Source organism: Strix uralensis, chromosome 2 (assembly GCF_047716275.1).
Source record: "Strix uralensis isolate ZFMK-TIS-50842 chromosome 2, bStrUra1, whole genome shotgun sequence".
NCBI lineage: Eukaryota > Metazoa > Chordata > Aves > Strigiformes > Strigidae > Strix > Strix uralensis.
This window is the reverse complement of record NC_133973.1, coordinates 13,644,680-13,667,839: the sequence shown is the minus strand read 5'-3', so window position 1 is coordinate 13,667,839 and position 23,160 is coordinate 13,644,680. Positions and strand designations below refer to the sequence as shown.

Sequence of the window (23,160 nt, the reverse complement as noted above, 5' to 3'; positions counted from 1 at the left end):
TCACAACACTGTAACAAGAAAAGGACTTTGGAGAGCTACCAGCAGGATAGCGGGCAGAGCAAGTCTGGGACATAGCTTAAAAAACTGCTGAATTTATCTTCAATCTGAGGGGAACAGAAAGCTGGTTAAGATTTCTACAGAGGGAAGATTGGTTTAGGTTAGCATGTCTGAGATCTGGTGCAGACACAAGCTCTTATATCCTGACCAGCTGCAGTCTGCAAGGTTCTAGACAGTGGGAAACCACAGGGGGAGGAGAGAGCGACATGGATAAATACTCTGACAAACGGATAAATAATATGGTCTTTGATATAGAAGGGATGGAGATAAGAGCAACCAAAGGACTAAAGAGCTATGAGCTGTGGAAGATAAAGAGTTCAGGGCCAAATGTAAAACTGCCCTTGCTTTGTCAGCTCTGCTGCATGGTGCCTGGAGCAGGGAAACTGTAATTAAGGGAGATGCCAATTAAAAATAAAACAGCATCATACTGCAATAAGGTAATATGATCAATCGGAGCCAGGAGCTAACGGAATCAAAGCAGACAGGGAAATAAGGGACCAAAGCAATCAAGTACTAGAGAGCTGAGGAGCCTCTGTCTAGAAGCATTTTCCCGAGATTGAATCGAGAGAGAAGGCGGCCCAAATCCTTAACTAAGTAATGCACCAGTACCTTTGTCCGGAACATTAAGCTTCTCCTTTCTGTGTTTACATTTGCTGACAATTTTGTGGAATAAGTTCTTTTTCTGAGACTGGAATGAACCTACAGACAACATTAATAATACACACTTTTAATTAGCAGTTTTAAAACGAGTATAACAGTCACAATATCTACTATACAACCTCCCCTTCCACTAATACAGGACATCATTTCATGGGGAAGCACAAAACCCGAGCTTCTGCCAGAACGGACTCTGGAGGCTTTCAGCAGGCTGTACTTCAACCCATCAGCTCCCAGTGCTTAAGTGCATACAAAGCATTTTGGAGAATGATGACCTTAGGAAAGCTTATCCATACAATAAAACAAGGATTTTGCTTGCTTGTTTACAGATATGCTCTGTTTTGCGTGTGTACTGTGTTTAGCTGGAATGGAGTAAGCTTTCCTCATAGCAGCCTGGATGGTGCTGTGTTTTAAACTGGTGACCAAAACAGCTATCGGTAACACACCAATGTTTTAGTTACTGCTGAACAGTGTTTACAGTGCATCAACATCTCTCTCTCTCACTCTGCCACCCCAGCAGTGTGGCTGAGGGTGCGCAAGAGATTGGGAGGGGACATAGTTGGGACAGCTGACCCACGCTGACCAAGAGGTATTTCATACCACATAACGTCATGCTCAGCAATAAAACTGGGGGGGAGAGTTTTTTCCAAAGTAGTCATTGCTCAGGGACTGGCCGGGCATCAGTTTGTTGGTGGTGAGTGCTGGCTTTCGCACCATTTGTTCCCCCCCTCCCCTTATGAAACTGTCTTTATCTTGATCCATGAGGTTTTTTTCCTTGCTTTTGCCCTTCCAGTTCTCTCCCCTATCCCACTGGCAGAGAGTGAGCCAGTGACAGGGTGGTGACTTACCTACCAGCCAGGGCCAACCCACCACAGAATGCAAGAGTTACCTTTGCCTTTTTGGTGACCAGAAATGAGTTTATACTAAGCGCAGAAGTAAAAGCTCTCAGGAGAGGAAGGTGAGGTTATGCCCAGCTCACAGTATCATTCCTACTTCAATAGCAGAGTCTTTACTAGGAGTAGTTAGAAGACAACTTATGTGACACCAGACCACGAAGTGCGCCACTAGCAGAGGTCATCAAGAAGCTATCCTTTGTCTCATGAATGGAGTAAAGTAATACAACAGCAACACAGACATAACAGATGCATAATCTCTACACTGCAAAGACATTTTTATGGAGTTACTTTTCAGAAACTGCACTTTCAAATCTTCTTCCCAAGATACAGCACGCAAGCAAGTCTTCAGGCTAGCTCAGAGCAGACTGGCCCAAACAGAAATGAGATGCACTGCAGGTGACACGATGGCTTAGAGCCTAACAAGAAGGTGTCCTTCCCATCTTCAGCTGACTTGGAACAGGATTCTACCCACCACAAAGACCGGCCTCCTCCACTCCTCATTCTTAAAAGCAACCAGACACACATACTGGCTACTGAAACACAACTGCAACCATGTAGTAACACATGACCAAGGTAAGTCTACGTCATGCATGTGCAATTTGCCATCACCGACTGTCTACATGCAAGGAAAGGAGGAGAAAAGTGTGTAGCACATGAAAGAAGAATCTAGTCTTATGAGGGGAAAACCATCCATAGACACTAGGCTGTTTGAATAATATTGAAAATTACTGAGAGAAAGCTGAAATCCAGCCAGAAACAGGCACAGAAACCCTAAGATTTTGTATATGTTGGTTTTGTGGCTCACTGCTGCTTTTTACTACTGAAGAAATCAAAACTTTGGGAAAAGATTAACAACCTCCTCAAAATCCAGAAGTCAAACAACAAACCAAATGAAGTCCAAGAGAGACACCATCTTAGGCAACATCAGCTTGAATCTGAATAGCTTCAGTAGAACTTGTATAGAAAGTATCAGAAAGTTCCAATAGAAGAGGCCATATTCACTCAAACGGATTCAAGCGTTGTTCTGCAAATTTTACACTATCTTCCTGAGTATCAGAGTTGGACAAGGAGTCTAGTGTCAGTGAAATAAAAATGCAAAACAAAATGAAAAAGCTCAGGCAGGTTGAAGGAAAGCCTAAGTGAAAAAACTGAGCTTTTCTGAAGACTAAGGTCAAACACTTTGTCCACATCAACAGAGACAAATCTTCCCACAACAATTCCAGAAGATGACAAAGGTATGTGACTAGATGATTCTTATGACTTTTTTTTTTAATTAGTAAAGTAGTGATTTTTGTAGGTGCTTGGAATAAGCAACATGCTACATAGTATCACAGAAGCCTCCATTTCTACAGCTCAACCTGCACCTTATAGACCATTTCAATCAGTATCACAGAATGTCAAACAGTGCCAGCAACTCAGAGTAACTCAGATGAAAAACTCACAAAAAGATGACAAGCACTGCATGAAGGAGGAAACCTGTGTCTTTCACCTCTTTTCTATATCCAAGGCACCTCTGTAATAAGCTTCTATCTATGACATGTAGTGTACTACAAGGCACATGCCACTTGCACATAAAATTTGCACATAAAATGAAAAATACAAGGACATTGACTTCAGTGGGGTCAAAAGAGAAGCTGCCTTTTCATAAGGAAACTTCCAATTTCCTTCCCTTTTAGCCGTTATTCCTGTGAGCCAGTGCCCACTGACACTTGAATACTCTTTGGCCATGAATGCAGTGAAAGAGAAGATGGGCTAACAGCTAAATAGATACTTGGACCTGAGAATGTAACGCGTGACTCCATGAGAAACTTCATCCACACTCCTCGCCTGAACTACTTAAGAGTGAACTAGAGGATATGTTCACTGTCCTGTGTGAAAAGCCAAATGACAATCACTCTCACACTTACACATACAAGCTGTCTAATTACTGAATAGACTCCCTGGTGGTTCTTCAGAAACGGCCACATTCCATCCTGCCTTTAGATTAAGGCCTAAGCCGATGAACTGCCAAATACAGAATCTCTGCGTGGCATATTCAGGTATGAAAACCAGAGCTTTTCATTTAGTAGAGATTAACTGAACTAAACCAATACAAAGAAGGCAAAATATAGTCTGGACTGGAGAGGCCATCTGCGTGTAGGAAAAACTGAACAAGGGGGCATTCCTGTGATCATGTGCTGGTTTTGGCTGGGATAAGAGTTAATATCCCTTTTCAGGCTCTCACTAGCAGGTGCCCCAGGGGCACAGTTTAGGCACACTCACCCATGCAGGAGTTTACAGGGTGGCTGGCTGGGCTACACCTGCTTCATGGGGACAGCAGGCAAACACTCCGAGATTTCAAACAAATGCCACTTTGTCAACATTCAATCCAGAGAAAATCCATGACTGGAAAAAACCTAACTAACCTAAAAGGCTGTCTGTTAGGCAGTGGACCTGGATGTGATTTCCTACAGAAAGCTGAAAAACACTTTTAATGTTAGTTTACTTGCTATCGTTATACAGCCATCTGCAAGTGTAAAGTGAGTCCTTTTCTCCTGCTCATCGTTCTCTACTGGAAATATTCTACATGGCTCTTCCCTTCTCTAGCACTTCAGCAGTTGCCACAGGATTTAACCACCTGCTAACCCCTGGCTTGTCCATTGTGCTCACGGAGGGTGGCAGGCACTTCCTCTTGGGAATACTCGCTGTGGCCAACGGCAGCTGCTTGGGGAAGCAGCAGGCAAGAAAATGAACCCACCATACACAATGAACCATAACTGCATTTCCTCCACATTTCTGGGCATACACCTCCTCTGCTCTCACAAAGTTCCCTATTTTAAAGGGCCTGATCAAATAGAAAACACTTCAACATGATCATAAGAAAACGAGGACAAACAGATTTGTCTGTGCATTTCTGCATCTTTCAGGAGGAAGATGCTGTATTTTTAGGTCATGGTCTTTGGAACATTATGGTATGTGATCTCCAGGCATCTGAATGCTTTGAACCAAGCCAAAAAAACCCTCCACCCCAAGCTAAGACCGAGAGGAATGCCACAAAGAAGCATTCGTTTTAAGCTGATGCTTTATTTCTAGTCGTAGAGGTCAGAGACAAAAAAAAAAAAATTGTAGACAATCACTTTCCCAAATAAAAGCACGCTATGCTTTCCTCTCCTTGCCTTCCCAAAATGAAAGCTTTAGTGAAGAAGTGCTTAGTGTATAAGTGAGCATTTCTTCACAGCACAACGCAGAAATAATGACTATGCCTGTTGCTCATTTTTGCATACAAGCAGATTAGTGACTCACTGCAGACTGCTGACTTCTGTGTGGTGGGATGTTTTGGCACATATGCCATTGGAAAGAAGAAAAAAAAAAAATCAGTCACAGCTCCAGCAAATGTTGGAGCAGGCCATCTGCACAGATTCAGTATAGCTGTATTTTTCAGCCATTTTGTGACATTATTATTGTATATGCACACTCCCAGTTCAAAACGCTTGGGGTAGAATTTGCCAAACCATTATGGCTTGTTCAATCCTACTCCCACTGAAGAAAACGGGAGCAGAATTTGGACAATTTAGAAAGCTCTGGGGAAAAAACTGCTCTCATTTAAGAAAGTTCAAATTTTCTCTTATACATGTAGATTTGAAACAGCTTTCACGTTACAGGTTCTTCACCTGTTTTTATATGGAAAGAACTGGATGGAGTGATGACTGGACAAGACAAGCACAATGGAAGGAGTCAGTGGGCACTGACCCATGCACTTTCCACTTAGGAGTAGGAAAACATCCTGACAATCCTGGCTGTTTAGGTTAGGTAGCAGATCAGGCCTCTTGCAGGTATAGGTTAGTGACATTTGACAGAAAATTAATCTGGCACCATTTACTCCAAAATAAAACATATTAAGGCATACAACCCTAGTTATGGGGGGTGGGGACATGACACACCACCCTAAAACCAGCAAACAAAAACATTTATCCATTTTAATTCGCCTAACATCCTGGGAAAGTCTTAGTTTGCAGCACTCCAACCTATTTTCCAAATTTTAAATGTAATTTAGTAGGCACTGATCTGCAGACTGCAAAAATTAAGTATTTATCTGAAAACTGAGAATGCCTGTGAAGTTTATGATCCTGCACATGAACACTGAGAAAAAGCAGGGAATGATTTTCACGAGTGTTTACTAAACCTACCCCTACTGATTATTACCTGTTGTTTGGAAACATCTAGAGGCCCCAACCACTAGTAGGCACTATCTGTGCTGGACACCTCTTCTAATTACCTTACAGACAGAGACAACCCCAAGGAAGAGGGAAGCAGCAGAAAGAACTCCACACAACACGATAATGCAGAGCACAGCAGAGCAAAGTTAAGATCCCCTACATCCCTAAACACAATCACAGCCATAACACTATATTGACCCTTCACAGTGCATGCTCATCACACTGCAATAAGATGATGTTAACTCTGATGGTGTAAAAAGACATGATAATCCAAAAAAACCCAAAACCATTCTACACCAAGCTCCATCATTTTGCAAAATACGCGATTTTCATTTTCTGCAATACTTGCAGGAGCCTAGTATGCAGACCTGTATGCTGAACACCTTTGGAGGTCAGTATTCTCTAACTGTTTTTGGAGTCATCACAGTTCACAGGCAAGCCAACAGCATGATGAGGCTGAATGGCCTGTGAGTACACCACAAATTAAATTGAGGATTCAGCTTAATGAATGTTTGGCTCAGTTGGAACAGCTTCCCTACTAAGCTAGTAAGCTTGCTTGTATGCAATGTGGTTCAGGCCATTTCAAATCCACAACTCGCATCCTAACAAAATAAAACAAATTAAAATAGACCCATTGCCATGGAGTAGTTACTTTTTTGCAATCTTTCTTTTCCAAAAGAAAAACGGTTTGTCAGAAAGTTTTTTAGCTACCTCTTCGAGAGCTGAACTTCACTCTCCAGGGAGCTGGAATGACTGACACAAGCTGACAGCTTGCCCAGCTAACTTGAGCAAACTCAATATTCGTTGAAATTAGGAGCAGATATCACTAGCTCCGTCTGGATTTAGTTCGGGGCTGCGGTTAGATGTTCACTACAGGAACAGCAGTGTCACTATCAGATATTCCTGCCCTGGGGCTGCTTGTTGCAACCCCACAGCTCAGTTGGTGGAAAAGTTCATGTGACTGTTTACCATCTGCTACAGTGCAAAGTCAGCTGGGTTAGTTTAAAGAGCCCTTATTGTCAGCTAGAGGCAAATGCTCCACGGCCTCCTCTGCAGGGCTGTGCCAAAACTACTTATATCAAGCTTGTAACCTGCCTGCAGTTATGTTTCCGACCTTCCCTTGAGGCAAGGTCAAATATATTCCAAAGCTTTTTTAAGTGATGCTAACAAGGATAAAAATTAAGCTCTTGCGTACGAACCTAGCCAAAAGCAGAACGCAGTTCTGGGCTACCTGACTAGAGGCAGCATTCTAGTGTGACATTCCCAAACAACATAGGGCCTTGCAAAATTTTTAGACGTACAGACGCTTGAACAGGTAAATACTGTAGAGAGAAATCCAAGGAGCTATTATTACAACTTCAATTGCCAGATCATGGTAGATGAGGAGATCTTGTTCCCAACAGATGTTGCTTAATTAACCACCGTATTATAATACTGTAAAGCAATTCATTCATGCTCATTGAAGAAGTTCTGTCAAATACATACCATAAAAAAAATGAAACGCATTTGAAGTCAGAACTCACTTGGTATTAGCACAAGTCTAATTTTGCAAAAGTGACTGTTCCACATCTAATTATATAAATACAAAAATCAATACCAAAATTGGCATGTACTAGAAAAGAACAGCTGCTCAATCCTGCACACTGTAATGTGATTATTTGTGAAGCATTCAAAAGGCATAGATCTAATCCAGGGTCACCTGGCTAAAATAGCCGTATTACATCTGAAAACCTGCCAGTCAGTGGAACTACCACAGCAGTAGGAAAGGAAACGAGCTTCACATTGTGAACTGCGCATAATGAGGATCCTTTTGTCTTGTAGAATGACTGGTATGTCATTCCTTCATTTTGTGATGCTTCTGTACTGTATATATACATCAGTATTTCTGCCACAATCTAAAAGCAGTTATCTCCCTACGACATGCTCACTTCTTCACTACTTCTGTGTCACAGGTTGTCTGAATATAAAACAACCAAACGTGCCATGAGTTTCTCCCTCCAAGAGCCTCAGCAATGGAGCTGGGTATGGAATCAGTTTTCCTGTCCTCTAACCCTTTTTTATCATGTCAGGACATTTTTGCTCCAAACTTATGATAGAGAGTTAACATCTCAATGAAAAAAAAAATCCAAACATTTAATTCAGACATCTCTGGTAGCTTATGTTTTAATTTATAGAGCCTAAAATTGCAGTGAAATACAAACTGGCATGAAACTACGTTTTGATAAATGTCAAAAATGTAACCTTTTGATCACCTGCCATTTCTTCCCCATTTTCTCCTGGGAAAACTTGTCAAATTCACTTACCTCACAAATATTCATGTTTTCGATAAATTTGCTTGCTACGAGGAATAAATTTCACGTACAAACTTTAACCAGCTCTACTCAGCATGAGTGTCAAGAGTACAGCCTGAAATCTAACCCAGGTGAGAACCAACTAAATTCAGTGCTAGAAAAATGTTTTGTTTAACTTCACACTTTTCACATATAACAATAAAGTAAGAATGTATAAATTCCTGAGGTTGGAGTAGCACTGCTGTTGCTTAAGAATGTATTGCACATGGTAATTTACCTTTGCTGGATTTTGGTTGCTCAGATGAGCCGCTTCCAACCTTCCTCTTTTTCCTCGGAACAGCTGAATTTTTCCTGTCAAAGGTAATGGGACTGTATTGAGGAAGGCTGTTGAATTTCTTTTCAAATTCCTCTTCCAACTTTGCTAAGCTAAAGGGGAAACAAAACCAATCAAATTAAATGTAACTCTGTTTCTGGAGAAAAAAAATAAATTGTTTAGGAGCATGTGTGTGTATACACATACCTACCTACACAGAGAGGGGGAAAGAGATGAGTGCACACACACTGTAAACATCAAACTAGTATATATTAATCCATTTTTGGGATGAGAATTTACACTCCAGCTTCTGCATTTGTAACTCAATACAAACTGATTACATTAGCTGCATATATTAACATTAGGAAAAAAAAAAAAAATCAATGTCATAGTGGTGACAGTTAGCTCTGCTGCACAGATTTGTACAGGAGATTTATCTGTTCTGTGAGGGGAATGACAAATGACAATAAAACCAATAAATAAACAAACTAATAAAATAACTTCACATAAAAGTCCTTACACCAGAATGAAAACAGCAACAATTCAAACCAGAAGAAAAATGTCAAGCTATTCAATCTTTCTAAAACCTGATGCTTTGGGGTGGGAATTAGCTTTGTATTTGTTCTGGGGGATTTTATTTGCTCCCCTCATATTTTACTTGTTGCGAGATGGAAAATGCAACCAGCTCATGCTTTCATGAAACCCAATATCCCTCATACTTCAGCCCAACCTGAATGACTGTAACTAGATTACCTACAACTCAAGAAATCCACAAACACGGTTCTGTTGTTCCTAACAGCCAGATGAAAACAAACGACTCAAACAGGATGGTATAGCGTGGCGTTCCTGGCTGTAATGACTATGCTGGCTTCCATAAGCATTCTGTTCTGGCAAATTTTTGCAGTCAGGCAGGAGCACAGAAAGAAACTGTATTTTAATAAAAGGCAGTGTGAACAGCTAGGCAGATTATAAATAGTACTGTCAATGACAGGGGAACAATGACATCTTCTACTTGCCCTTAATTCCGTTTGCTACGGAAAACCTGAACTCAACAAAAGTTGCCATGACTGTTGGAGGGATGGCCCTTACACACTGTACACTTGGAAGCATCACAAGAAACATGGCATTTCTCTCTGCTCTCTTGAAGCACCACTTCAAACAAATTGCATTCTGAAAGCTTTGGTACACAGAACGATACTTCATTTTATCTCTACAATCATTACTTCTTTCTGTAAGCAATCTTCCATCTTAAAATACAGCCTTGACTCTTGCAGACTGCATGCGTGGTGGGGTTGGTTTGTGTTGCTTCTGTGTGTGTGCACACGTTTTGTTTTGAAATCACAGAGACATCCGATATTAGTGCTGCTCAGTACTGCTACCTTTCTCTTCCACGCGGATGCTCCCTGACAAAGCAAGCCGATTTTTTGCTCTGACAGCTGTCATACAATTCCATCCTCTGCCCCAGCTCCTCTCCCACTGCGTGTTGCTGCCTGTCCCAAGGGCATATGAGGGGCTGCAGCTCTAATTAGGAAGGCCCAACCCTGAAAGCAGATGAGCTGCCATCCTGGCTACTAATTTATAGCTTGTGTGACACGGAGGCAGTGGAGAGTGCTGCTATCACTATGTCAGTGATTAATTATTAAAAAAAAAGAAAAGATCATTCACATTGTCATGAATTTTCAGAGCATCTCACAAGCCTGGTTAGACACACGTAGCTGAGCTGAGGTCTTCATGCTGTACAGCCTAGTCCTGCCAGGAGATACCCGCAGGCAGAGCACTGCTTGGCAAAGGAGTGGGCTGCACATGGACAAAGCACGCCTGGCAGGGACCATCGGGGAAGTGTGGGCAACTGCTGCTGGAGAAGGTAAGAGAACACGGGGAGAAAGACATAATGCCCAAGGGGTGAGGACCCTCCCTCCCTACACACACAATATAAGGCTGAAATGTGATGCTGAAGGGAGCAGGAAAGAGCTAAGAGGAGGTAAGAGCAGCTCTTCAAGTAGCCAGAAGATCAGGTAGTGCAATGAACAGGGATAGCAGATACCTTCTCTAGCACTTACGCTCCACAAATTACCAATTCCAGTAAGTAATATTCATTAATGACGTGACTGAATCAAGAAGCAAGATTGGCAAATATGTAATTTCCACATCCAGCCGGCTAACAATGGTAGTATTTGTTGAATGAATTAATTATTTACACAATTTTCCTAGCTACTTTGAATAAATAACTTGTAACTACTTTTTTTATTTTGGCTAGGAGATGCATGCACTTTTCACACCATTAGGTGTGAAGAGTTTTCAATCTTTCAATTCAAATTTAAAAAGAAGTTACAAAACTTATATACAATGCACTGAAAATACAGAAAGTATTCCATTAATTTTTCTTCACTATTCCAAGCAAACAAGACTCAGAGATTTTAATCAATTTAATATTTTTGCTGTAAAGTGAGCTGCAGCTAAATCTCACATAAACTAGGTTATTAAAAAAAAAGGCCACTGCAAGCCTGCACAAAAAAAATTATTACAATTTTAAGCATGAAGTGTGGAAAATCTACTCCTCTTTAATTGATTTTCACCCTCTGAATTCAGATAATTGGAAGTCTTCAAGACTTTGCAAATAAGTATGAATGGCTAAGCAGATTTAACTACTATGCCTGCAGTTAAATAAATCTGACAAAAATTGTTATTCATATACTAGAAAAGTAATTCTGTGTAGCCTTGCTAAATTTTAATGCATTTGTAATCATTAATTATTCTTCTGATATATTTAATTTCTTCATGGTGTACATGAAGAGTTTAAATATCTTGTCTCTACAATGGAAAAATGATGTATTTATCATAATTATTTGCCAATATTAGAACACTGTTTACTCTTCCTCTGTAAGAAATCTCTCCAAGCAGGCAGAGACATCTTTCTTTCTATTCTAATTCTGTTTATGATGACTGAACACCTACACAGAACTTCAAATACTGCTTGCAAAGTGCTCTGGAAATAAAAGTAAACCTCTTCACCACCTCTTGAGTGGGTAAATATTGCATGTGTTTTTAGAAGTGAGCAAATAATGTTACCCAAATCTGTGTACAGTAGTGTAAACCAGGAAAGATCTCAAAGGAATTACTTTGGTATATAAACAACAGGTATCTGGAGTCTGACTCAGCCCAGAGGGGTTTGTAATTTTCAGGAATGCTCTCTAATTGTGATCATTTGGGTGCTGGATGCAGTTCACTCAGCTGCAATGAAGAGGACTCACTCTTAAATTACCAGGCTGACCTAACTCAAACTTTGAACAATGTTAAGCTGTAACTTACCCGAAAACAAACTCTTCCTTTGGCTTAGGCTTTTTCAGTTTTTTGTTCCCACTTGTCCCACTTTGGGAAAAAGCCCAGTTTTCTTCATTCCAGCATCCTTCATGGTCTGAGGAGTTGCCTTTTCCTGAGCTTCTTTTTCCTGGGATGAAGGCAGAAAATTGTTTCTTATCTTTAGAAAAATGTGCCAAAACAAAGTGGGCTCAGAAGGAACTTGTGTACCCATTCAGCACTGCAACTTACGATGCTTGACCTTCTAGAAGGTGTTACAAAACATTTATTTATTTTAAACTGGATATTGATGATATTGGCAACTATTTCCTTTCTACTTCCCCGTTTTTTTTATACTACCTCTAAAGTCAGGATCTCTCAAGGTATAAAGGAGGAGAAAGAGATGAGCAGGTTTACAGTAATAAACTACCGTAAATTACAAGCATCTTTTTCTTTTCTGACTGTTCTAATCACACATATAAATCTACTAACTGGAAAAATACATTTCAAGACATCTCACTGAAAGCTTCCAGGAATTACCTCTAATTTATCCTTCTACAACATAAAGGGTTCTCGCTCACCACCTACGGCAAAACTAACAACCACAGCAAAAGCACAACACATTTGTCTCTTGTAGGACTGAGAACTATGCTCACAACCACAAGAGTTGTTTATATAGAAACAAGCTAATTGTTCAGGGTTACACACAACACAAGCCCTGCATACATCTATCAGCAGGCTGACAAATTAACCAGCAAAGCCTTTGGTCAGAAATCTTAATCTTGGATCATGAAAGACAAAAAGGGAGAGGTTAAGAGTTTGTGGGGCAAGTAGGAACACAGGCTCCAGAAGAACTGCCCTGGACCACGGAGTCCATCCCCTCCACCTGTCCCCAGCCTCTCAGGTGACCAGACACAGCATTCCCATTACACACTGCTCAAACTCCAGCTTAAACACAGACTTTTGCTTTTCCTCCCACTCCAGGCAGGCTTTTGTGGTTCATGCTGTAAATGAAACACTCAAAGCCACCCACCTCTGTCCACGTTAGCACGCAGAGATGTGAGCATGCCCTCTGACACCAGAGTTTTATAAAGAGCACCTTTGCAAGATCTCTCCGATTTCCTGGAGCCACAGGTTTCTATCTTTTTAACACAGTCACTGTCCTCAGTTTTGACCTGTCCTGGTAAGTTCTGGGGTACCACCTCCTCTGTTGGGGTCAGTGGTTCCACTTTAATGTTATCAGAAGCCTCACACGGTACTTCCTTGCTGGCTGCAATACTAAGGAAATCGGGAGGCTTTGATTCTTTGGTGGTCTCCGTGGGTTTCTCCTTTGATGTTTTCTTCTCTTTCGATTTCACTTTTTTCTTTGGTGATTTTGTATCCAACACGCTTCCCTTCGCATTTGAGACAGGGCGGGTTTTTTTGCGGGGAACTTCCGCGAGTCTCTCAGCACCCCAGTCCCCCTTTGCAACGGCTTCAATCGTATACATTACGCTTTCAATGTCCGACTCTGAAGACTGTCTCTTTTTACAAGGTTTCTTGGGGGTGGATTTTTCATTTGTGTGCCGGTCCAACTTATTTTTTTTCTTTTTCTTCTTTATCTTTTCTGGCTTTAGCCCAAGGATATTCATGTCAGCCATTGAAAGCTCTGGAGAACAGCACATGTGATCCTTTGTGTTATCATTTCTCTCAAAAGGACTGTTCTCCATTGCAAGACTAGTAAAATCTCTGCATTTTGCAGTTTGTGATTCCTCAGCTTTTGTCTCATTCCGGTTTTGCATTTTCTCTGTCTCTGATTGTTCTAGTTTTCCTTTACAGGAGTCTTTTACTGTTGTTTGCTCCAGGTCTACTTCCATTTCCTCTGGAACTTCCCCTCTCACATCTTCTGGTGCTTCCACTTTTGTTTTCCCAGGTTCTTTCACTTTTACTCCTTCTGAAGCAAGGCACATCTAAAACGAGTTTAAGAATAGTCCCATGAAACAAACATCAATTGTTAACATTACTTACCTACATTAACAGGAGCATTACAGAGGCAATCCCTCTGGCATCTTAGCTCAGGAAAGCAAACTATGCTAAAGGACAGTGCTGAAAAACACGCTGAAGCCCTACTGAAATGGATGTGACATGATGATAGCTAAGTGCTAGAATAAGGCTAGCGGGTTCTACTGCTCTAATAGAAAAAGACTCCAGCTGATCTCTGTAGTGTTTCCACAATCCTTTGAGTGCCTTTTATATAACCTGGAAACCCACTGCTAGACTGATTTTCAGAATACCCTAAATGCAACAGAACAATACAGTATCTCTCACTATTGTCACAGACAGGTTACTTGAAATCTCACATCCATACCCGCTTCAACTCCCAAATGTCCCTATATACAGTTCTTTCCTCCATTTTCCAAATGGCCCTGAAGGAGGGGGGGAAAAAAAAAAGTTAATTGAATCTCAGTAATCGAGATTATTTTCTTTTACTTGAATGTGCAAAGTAATTTGGAAGGTACTAAAAAAGCCTTCCAAATCTTTCTTCTTGTCACAGACTTATTTTGCAAAGAACTGCAAAGCAGCAGTGGTTGCCATGGTTATTTCCTCCTGGAGATAACATTAATGGAAACCAAAACCCTCATACTGTCTGAGGAACAGCAATATTCAAAAAAAGAGCTGTAAAAAGGTCCTCAAACTGCCATGTTCCTGCAGCGCTGACTTGGGAGATCCTCTCGGTTTTGGATCACCTGTAAGCTACGCTGACTGCTACAGAAGGTAGTCCTTCACAGCACCATGCAGCTGCCCTTGGGAAAACATGCTTTCTTCTTCTTACTCTCCCTTTCAAAGACCCCAAGATGAATTCCCAGTGCTATTTTAAAAACAAATGTCAACCAAACAGCCACCTGGAGCAAAATCAGATGGAAGAGGCTTGCTCTGAACAAACATGAGGAGTTTCCCCATCCTGCAGCTCAGCCCACAGGCCATGTGGTCAGTATGGATGTACCCTCCAGATCACTGGGTTCTCTCCAGGTCAGTTTTAGATTTCTCAAATCAGCAGGCATTTTTTCCTTGCCAACTAAAAATATCTCTTACACCAATATATGTATGAGCATAACACCAGTGATAGAACATGTTGCAGTAAGTTTCCGAAATTCCTGCTGCATAGGGTAGAAACTCCTGATCTGGTTCAGGTCAAGCTAGGTTCAGCATTAAAAACACTGGAGCTTGGGCAGCACTGTGTCTATAAGGAAGCACTTACATTATGCAGAGGAGAACCCCACAACTATGCTGAGGTGGATTCTTGGTACCGAGGTACTTCTGTGACTTTTTTACTACACTGCATTGTAATTTTTCAAAAGCTGAAGATCAATCTTTAAAATGCAACTCATTTAACAGCAATAGTATTCTGTCAATTCAACACCTCCCCCTTCCTCACCAATTCTTTTTTCTTTTTTACCTTTGCTGCTTCTGAAGTAGCCAATAGTACAGAGGGCTACAGATATGGCTACAAAAAAGTGATTTCTGTTCTGTGAGCTCTAAATAAACTTGCAACTCATAGTCTAAGATTGGGAAAGCTCAAAAAAAAAAAAAAAAAAGGCTTAGAAACAAAAGAAATACAACATTTCAATAAGAGGCCTTTGGGTTTAACTGTTCCCAGAAGAAGGATCTGCTGAGAGTATCACAAAATTTCTACAGAAGTTATTGATCTGTTTATTCTCCACTTCAAAAAAAACAGTAGGCATGAAAAACAAAAATAAATGAAAGCAACTAATGACCTTTTAACAGGAATTTCTAATGGCAATGCCCTAATCTGAGTAACAGACTAATCCAGCCCTCTCTTCTCAACTCCTTGCACCCCCCAGCCAAACCAAACACTCAAAATACCGAACCCTAAAGAAGGAATTGAAACATTTTCAATGGTGACTGGAAAGTCCCTTTGCTACCAGGGACTGGGATGTCTCAGCTGCAGCACAGACTCTTGGAAACCTCCAAGCTGATGGCTAGTTGGGGGAAATCTTGACTTCCGGCACCCAAGCCACCATATCTTATGCTTCTATAAGCAACAATGTAATTTTAACTGTAGCACTGTTCTACCTTCCAGACTTTGGCCATCAACATCATTAACTTCTCCACCCCACTGCACCTGTGGTAATTAGTCACCAGTGTTTTAATATTACCTCTGCCAGCTGAAATAATGCTGATGTTCCACACTGTTTTGTTAAATCAGAAGGACCTGAATGGGATGTACTTGAAGAAATCTAAAGAGAGAGGGGGGAGAAAAAACCACAACATTCAGTACAAATTTTTTATGTTTACCACACAGCTTTTGAATGCACTGTTTCCTCCCTCTTCCCAAAATTCATTCATAAGATTACATATTGAAAAAGAAGTGCAGACCTGTGCATGCTGTTATAAATAAAACCACCATTGCTCTGGTGGATAACACCACTGGACACTAAAAAGTATCTACAGATTTGGGCATCCTCTTGTCAGGACTCCCTTTGAAGAGTAGGATGAATGGAAGCACACGCTCTCTTGCACATGAACAGACTCCAGCAGCTAAGCACCAATCTACACCAGCATGCAATCCAGCTGGTGGTGTTTTGAAGGCTTAGTTAGACATGTGATCGCAAAATCGTTTCACTGTCATAGCTTAAGAAGGTTACTCCTGTCAGGCTGTGTATGGCACTGCCTGTGGGTGTCCTACGGGACTCTCAGAGATGCTATGAAACCAATGTGAAGTAGGAGCTGCCCTCAAGCCTTTGGTAACCCTTTACTACTCCTGAGAGTACGAGGGGCTGTCTGGCAAGCAGGTGGACGATTATTCTCCAGAATTTTTTCCTGTATCAGGCCATGATCCTCTTCAATACTTCAGAGAGTTTTGTATCAAGTTTTGAGCTAGGTGCAAAGTAATTACCTTTTTCTAAACAAATCGAAAACATCAGTCTCAGCATTGGCCATTAGTATGAAGAAGAAAATGTTCTATTTTTAAGGACGTATCTCACAACCTCTGATCAGGCTTGCACGTTTCTTATACTTCCTTCCTTAGAAAGAGGTGGAGTTCTAAGGACTGGGGAACTAAAGTGTTTACAACCTTTTAGCTCCCCCTATCCCCCCAAACTCAGTTTTCATTGCTCTCAACCAACAAGGGCCCACAAAATTGATTTTGCTGAAATCAACCCATCACTGCCATAAAGGAAATAAAGAAAAAAGGTTAACAATGCTATCGCTATGTCTCCTGGAAGATGCAGCTCTTCACAGCATCTCCCAAGCTCTGACGTCGCTTACAGCCAAGCGTTGTCAGTGCTGTTAGCACTCTGCGGCAGAAGCAGCCTCCCTGCCTTGTGGAGGTGGGGTGCACCCCTACCACAGCCTCCCTGCACTCCCATGTCCCCACACTGAAGGCTAAAGACCAACCATGCATTTAGGACAGCAAGAGACTCAGCAGAGCTGATCAGCAACAGCCTCCCAGGCTTCCAACTGCAGAGCGGCTGCTCCAACCGTTTTCAGAAACTTAGAAATTCTCAGAATATTTTAGAAAATAATTTAACCCACTTCTGCATTTTATTTTATCACCATCTGTGAAATATCAAAAAGGAAGGCACGGGGCAAGGGGGGGAGGGAAGAAGATAACATTGGTTAATGCACATAGAGACGAAGGAGGAGCAGTGCAGTGTGGTGTGCTGAAGCAGACAGGCTCCCACGCACCAGAGCCCTGCCACGCCAGCAGCATGGAGCAGCAGCCCAGTCCCCTCCAGTGCACAGCATCTGTGGTTTGGAGTTACAGCAGCATGGCACAGATGTCTGCCAAATGAACTTGCAAACCTAAGACACCCTTGAGGTGATAACAAACAGAGTTTATTTGGGATGCTCCAAACCAGGTCCTGAACTGCTACCTGATCACATAAGCTGAATCTCTCATATTTTATTTATCCAATTACAATCCAACACTACAGAGATTTCCAAAACTGGAAAAAAAAAAAAATCAATAGCACTAATGTCAAGACAAGGAGGATGTGCTTAGCACATCTGCCATGCTTTTCTCAGTTTGAATCAGAGCCTTTAACATTCATTTTGTATACTAAATTAGGCTTGCAAGAATCCATCTGAGCAGTCACTGAGAGACAGATCACAGAAACCTGTCCAACATGCAAACGGCATGCTGCCAGACTTAGCTTCACTTTTTCCGCCAACTGCAGTTCAATCTCTGTGCTCCTGTGGACAAGCACCTGTCCTTCGCCCAAATTAGGGCTTCACAAGCTGAACAGTCACATCATGATTTTTAATGCTGACTTCTAAAAGTCAGGCTGCGCTCAGCAACAGCCTTACTCCAGAACAGCACTACTCAGAGCCTGCTGCTGTCCTGTAAGGGGACACCTCAAAAACTTCTGGTGTCCCTGACTAAAAGTTACCAGCCTTTCTGCTGTCCCAGGGCTGCAACAGTCAAATACCCTTATGGTCACTGATCACGTTAGGTGTAATCACCCTTGTACAGGCACTGCTGACCAAAGAGCACACACCCACAAACTCTTACTACTACCAGGAATTGCCTGTAGGGTAAGGCAGGCTGTCATTCACTCATATAAGTTCCTATGAAGTTAGATAGTAGCATTACTATTCATGGAACAAGGCATGAAATACTTTCATTTCAGTGCTTTCAATCTGTCTTTTTTCCCCTGAAAGGGATTAACCTCACCAGCAAGAATATATGGCTGGATGCCACTAGATGGAATCCAGAGAACAATTTTCCTCACTGAAATAGGATGTGATTTTGAAAAACAAACAAACAAAAACAAAAAAAAAACAACCCACCAAGCAAAAAAAGTGTACGACTAAGGTGTTAGCATCCTCCCTTATTTACCTGGAATACAGCATGTATCTTTCAGTCACCAAGAAGAATAGTATTTGCACACCAAGCCTCAAAGGTTTTTGAGTGATTAATCCATATCAAAGAGGAGATCCTCTACAAGGTCATATTTAAGACTCACAAAGAATTTCTAGGACTTCTGGGAAACCTGACCTAGTATTCTTGATTACTTTCTGACAGCTGCCAATTTCAGAACTTAACACACTGCTTCAACTTCCAAATCTTCATACAGATTCCTGATTATGTCAAAGTCTACTTTTCTCTTCTTATTCTTCATCTCCGATTCAGCAATGCACTTTCCAGTCCTTATAACCAAAGCTTTACTCTGTGAATCCTGGTATCCAGCTCCTCACTGAGTGCCATTGCCTCTTGAGTGCAGTTTTTTTTATAGTTATAAGGCTAATTATTCTAAAAAGCATAACTTTTTCTGTGCGGTCTCCAAGAAACTATGCACATTAACAAGTGTATAAAGAAAAGCTAGGTCCCTACGGCCATTACCACTGCCTAATTCTCCTGCTATTCCATTTTCTACTGACTTATGTTTCTGGAAATACGAAATTTGACACTAGAGCAAACCTTACACAGTTCATACTTTTTTTTTGGGAAAAGATACACACATCTTCCTATTGTGACACTAATGGGTATAACTTTACCTCTGCCAACTGGAAGAGTGCCGACTTCCCACAGTACTTTACTGGCTCGGGACTTGACAACTGGGAAGTATTTGATGAGATCTAGGTTTTAAATGAACAGAGGAGAAAATATTTCAGTGCCACACAGGAAAGACAGAAAGGAAGGGAGAAAAAGAATGAAAAAAAGTAAGGAGTTAGTTAAATCAGTTCCTTTTAGATCTTTCTGGCAGAAGGCCCTACTTCAGACAGGCTGTCCCATCCAAGAACCACTTAACAGGCATTTAGAAGTCAGCAGGATCCAAGCAAATACAGAACTTCTTCCTTAGATTAGGCTCATCGATTCTCTTTGACATTTATATTGCCCACAGCCAATATTCTATCAAGCCATCCGTTTTATGTGACTAAGTGAACAAGACATACCTATTGCTTAAAAACATCAACTGTGGTGACCAAGGTTAAATAAAATTCTCCTGGAAACCTGGGCAGTATTTCCCATTTGGTTAGATACAGAAGAGGGCCATTTCCCCTCACAGGCACTGCTTGTTTCACTTTAGTTAGAAAAAAGGAGTACGACCTTACATCTGGAGATCAAATCTAACCTTCTACATAGATGTTGGTGTGCCAGCACCAGTGATGAGTAAATAACTGCCACTGCACTTCAGGGAATTGCTTTTACAGCCATATTTTTTCTGACCTGTTTCCAAGGGCAGCACTATGAGTTCACCAACACAAGAATTAATCATTAGTTCTCATATATGACCTTTTTTGGCATGGCATTACACAGTAGTATTTGACCTGGAGGCCACTGAAAGCCCTAACATTAGGGGCAAGACCACCAGTGTTTCTGTGGCACCTGCCTCATCACAAAAATCATGCTATGACCATGATCTTTCAGATGCAAAAACTACCATCTTAGACCTTCTCTTTGGATTTCATGTCTTTCTTTTGAACTAGTTTATTTGAAGAGTTTACTTTCCAATTGTCAAGAAGAATCATTACACACACCTCCTCCTGTCCCCCCCGCCCCGAACTCCAGGACATTCATTTTACTGAAAGCTATTTAAAATACAGTGAATAATACTAGAGTGTGCATTAATAACAATTTTTAATATTAGACTAAAATAATTCAAAATCCTAGTTTTGGTCTGAGACAGTTCAGTGAACCTGCTCAGGACCCCACTGGAGTAAGTGATCTTGTACTCTGCACTTTGCAGGAAGAGGGCCTCAACTTTTTATATTTCTACCATAATAAATTCTCAGCTCTTAATGATTTTTTTCAGTGCAGTATGAATGGCAGAAAAGGGACAGAACCACCCCGCCCCCCCGCCAGTGAAACATAACCTGAGAACATGCAGGCATATCTTGCCTCCTGATGTACCATGTGAGGAAAGGGTCAAGAATTTCGTTTTGACAAGAGGATGGGTGCTCCTAACAAAATGCAAGTGAGATTCTTGTAATACTAATAGAGAGGAAGCCAACATTTCACTTCAGCAAAAAAAAAAAATTGTCTTCTTAGTCAAGAAAACAAACTGCAAGAGACATAAATATAGAACTTGTTCTGCCAAAGTTCTTGGCCAAACTTCAGAAGAGGATGGCTGATCAATCAGCTCTCACTGAGATTACAGATCTCATTCCTGTCCTAACACCAGCTTCCAGTTTTAATTAGAATAATCAGAACCTGCAGTACTGCAACCACAAATAGCCACTTCTTATTTACAGGTTTAACTTGGGGATCATTAGGATCAAGTTATCTTTTATTACAATGCAGGTCAGCATTTTAGCTACTATATTACATTCTAGTTTGCAGAAGAAGCATGTGCCATGGTACCACTTTTTAATTTCCCTCCTAGAATAGGCATTCCACTTCAATGTAGATATTTAATAATTTCAGTATATAGGCAAACAGCAAATATATTCGTCTATTTTCTTTAATGGCTTTACCTGGGAAGATTACAGTTTTACTTAAGGGAAAGCTGGAAGAGAAGATACTGACTAGCTCTCACACTCCCAATTTCAAGGCATTTTGACCAAAAGTTTTGGATTCAAACCTTCTGTTCAGCACAGAAATAAACAGAGAGGGTTGCCTGCAGGCCTGCTCAAAGTGACTATGTCAGAATGCAGCAGAGACAAAATCATCCTCAGGCATGCATTTTTCTTAAATGACAGTAACCTGATGGACTAGCAAAGAAAATTCCACCTTGCTTCATATGATTGTTTTTTTTATTAAATCACCTAGAGAAAAACTTCAGAAAAGCAGCTGAAAGTAAAGAGTTTGGGGGTTTTGGGTTCATTTTGTTTTTAAAATGTTTAAGCTAGCAATTTCATTGCTTCTACTCTCTGGAAGCATTTTCTTTGTCTAACAACGTATGAGAGTTTAGCTAAGTAAATCTAAGAGGTGCTCTTGTTTCTTCTCAACAAAGCAGTCATCACCATCTGTTTGCATTTGCCAAACACACAATCAGTAAGACCAAGAGAGCAAGGGGTCCCATCTGCTCTGCTTCCCTCACATGGCAAGGAGGATGACAGCAACCAGCCCATGTGAGCAGACAGCCTGCAAACAGCCACCATGCTAAGGAACACAGCCCACTGCTCAGAAATCACTGGCCTACATAATGGCTTTCCGTAAAGGTACCAATGAGAAAGACAAAAGTAGGTCCAAGTATTTGCAACATCAGAACAGAATGAGAAAGCCAAGAGCGTAACTTGGCAACACTCCGAAACTTCAGAAAACTCTTCAGAGGATGTCACACCATCTTCGAAGACCTCCAAGGTGCTTGCCGGCACACCCACAGGACCCAACAAAGTCTTGCTCCTGGGATTTACATCATCTGTTGTGGCAAGTCACTGGGCAGAGCTCATTAGCCATATCCTCAACAGCTTTAACTGACGACTACAGCGCTTGGGACAGACAACCAGATGAAAGACTGAGGCTGTAAAGACGAAAGGAATCCCATGCTACGTCTACAGCTCTATAATGAGCTGTTTCTGAATGACAGGGGACTTGTACTCCTGGGGTAAAGGTGTCCATTTGAAATGACAAATCTACTCAATGGGATTGCTGTCTTCACAAAGAGGCACTCTTACTCACCCTGCTGCAAAGGCGGTGAAGAGAAAGGGAACATATGAAGAACACCCAGCCAGAACCAAAACTGAGCTGGGACAGCTGCCAAAAGTCTCCAGGCACATCCGACCACAGCACACTTCACATTTCTTCACAGGTCTGCTTGGCTACTGGCTAAATAACTATTTTCTCTCCTTCTATTTTTTCTTTTGTAGTACTGTACATTACTGACAGCAGTCTACAGCAAATTGCGTACCATAATTTAGCTTACTAAATGCAGTAATGCGTTCATATAGACAGGACCCAGTAAGAAGTGGCACAGTAAGGAACGGGATTTTTGCCAAACCTGACAAAGACACCCTGTGCAAATGAAAGCCCTTATACTTGAAAGAGCACAAGCAGCTTTAATAGCAGGGGGAGAAAGCTTAAAGAGGTTCTGCAGCATGCTCAATACTTTCCCCTGGAACAACCTAAATGAAATCAAGCTGCACTCTAAAAAAACCCCACCATTTGTCTATTGCTATAGATAAAACATGGTATTAGTTAACCATGACCAACAAGGGTTGGTTGGTTTCTTTTTTTTGGGGGGGTGGGGGATGTGTTTGTTTTGTTTTTTGCTTTTCCAGGTTCCTGTGCCTTATTTCCAGATACTGAAGAAACAACCAAAAAACCACAACCCCCTCCAGACTGCATGCACATTTTAATATTTTTACAAGAAAAAGTGATTAACCCTGACTTTGAAACTGTCCACATCAGTTTCTAACTTTTTAAGCACCTCTTCTACCTAACAGTTGATGATTCATACATGCACTCCAACGTGGGAAATGATCTGGCTCAGTGTAGTGGTATGCAACTCAATGCACCGTCACAACCATATGACAATTTTCAGGTTTGTCATTTTGTTGTTCGTTCA

The 23,160-nt window shown here is 41.3% G+C and overlaps 1 protein-coding gene across 22 annotated transcripts in view; it reads right to left on the bottom strand.

Annotated features, from left to right (window-relative positions):
- BBX (BBX high mobility group box domain containing) overlaps positions 1 to 23,160 on the bottom strand; it is a 149,880-nt gene that overhangs the window by 16,723 nt on the left and 109,997 nt on the right. For 17 of the 22 annotated variants that reach the window (XM_074856296.1, XM_074856375.1, XM_074856223.1 and 14 more), the window contains 6 exons: positions 19,208 to 19,288; positions 15,865 to 15,945; positions 12,741 to 13,656; positions 11,720 to 11,858; positions 8,375 to 8,523; positions 667 to 756 (listed from right to left, as the gene is read on the bottom strand). In XM_074856296.1, the coding sequence (XP_074712397.1) occupies positions 667 to 756; positions 8,375 to 8,523; positions 11,720 to 11,858; positions 12,741 to 13,656; positions 15,865 to 15,945; positions 19,208 to 19,288 (1,456 nt within the window). The remainder of the gene's footprint in view (positions 1 to 666; positions 757 to 8,374; positions 8,524 to 11,719; positions 11,859 to 12,740; positions 13,657 to 15,864; positions 15,946 to 19,207; positions 19,289 to 23,160) is intronic. The other 5 variants (XM_074856239.1, XM_074856316.1, XM_074856342.1 and 2 more) reach the window with 5 other exon arrangements.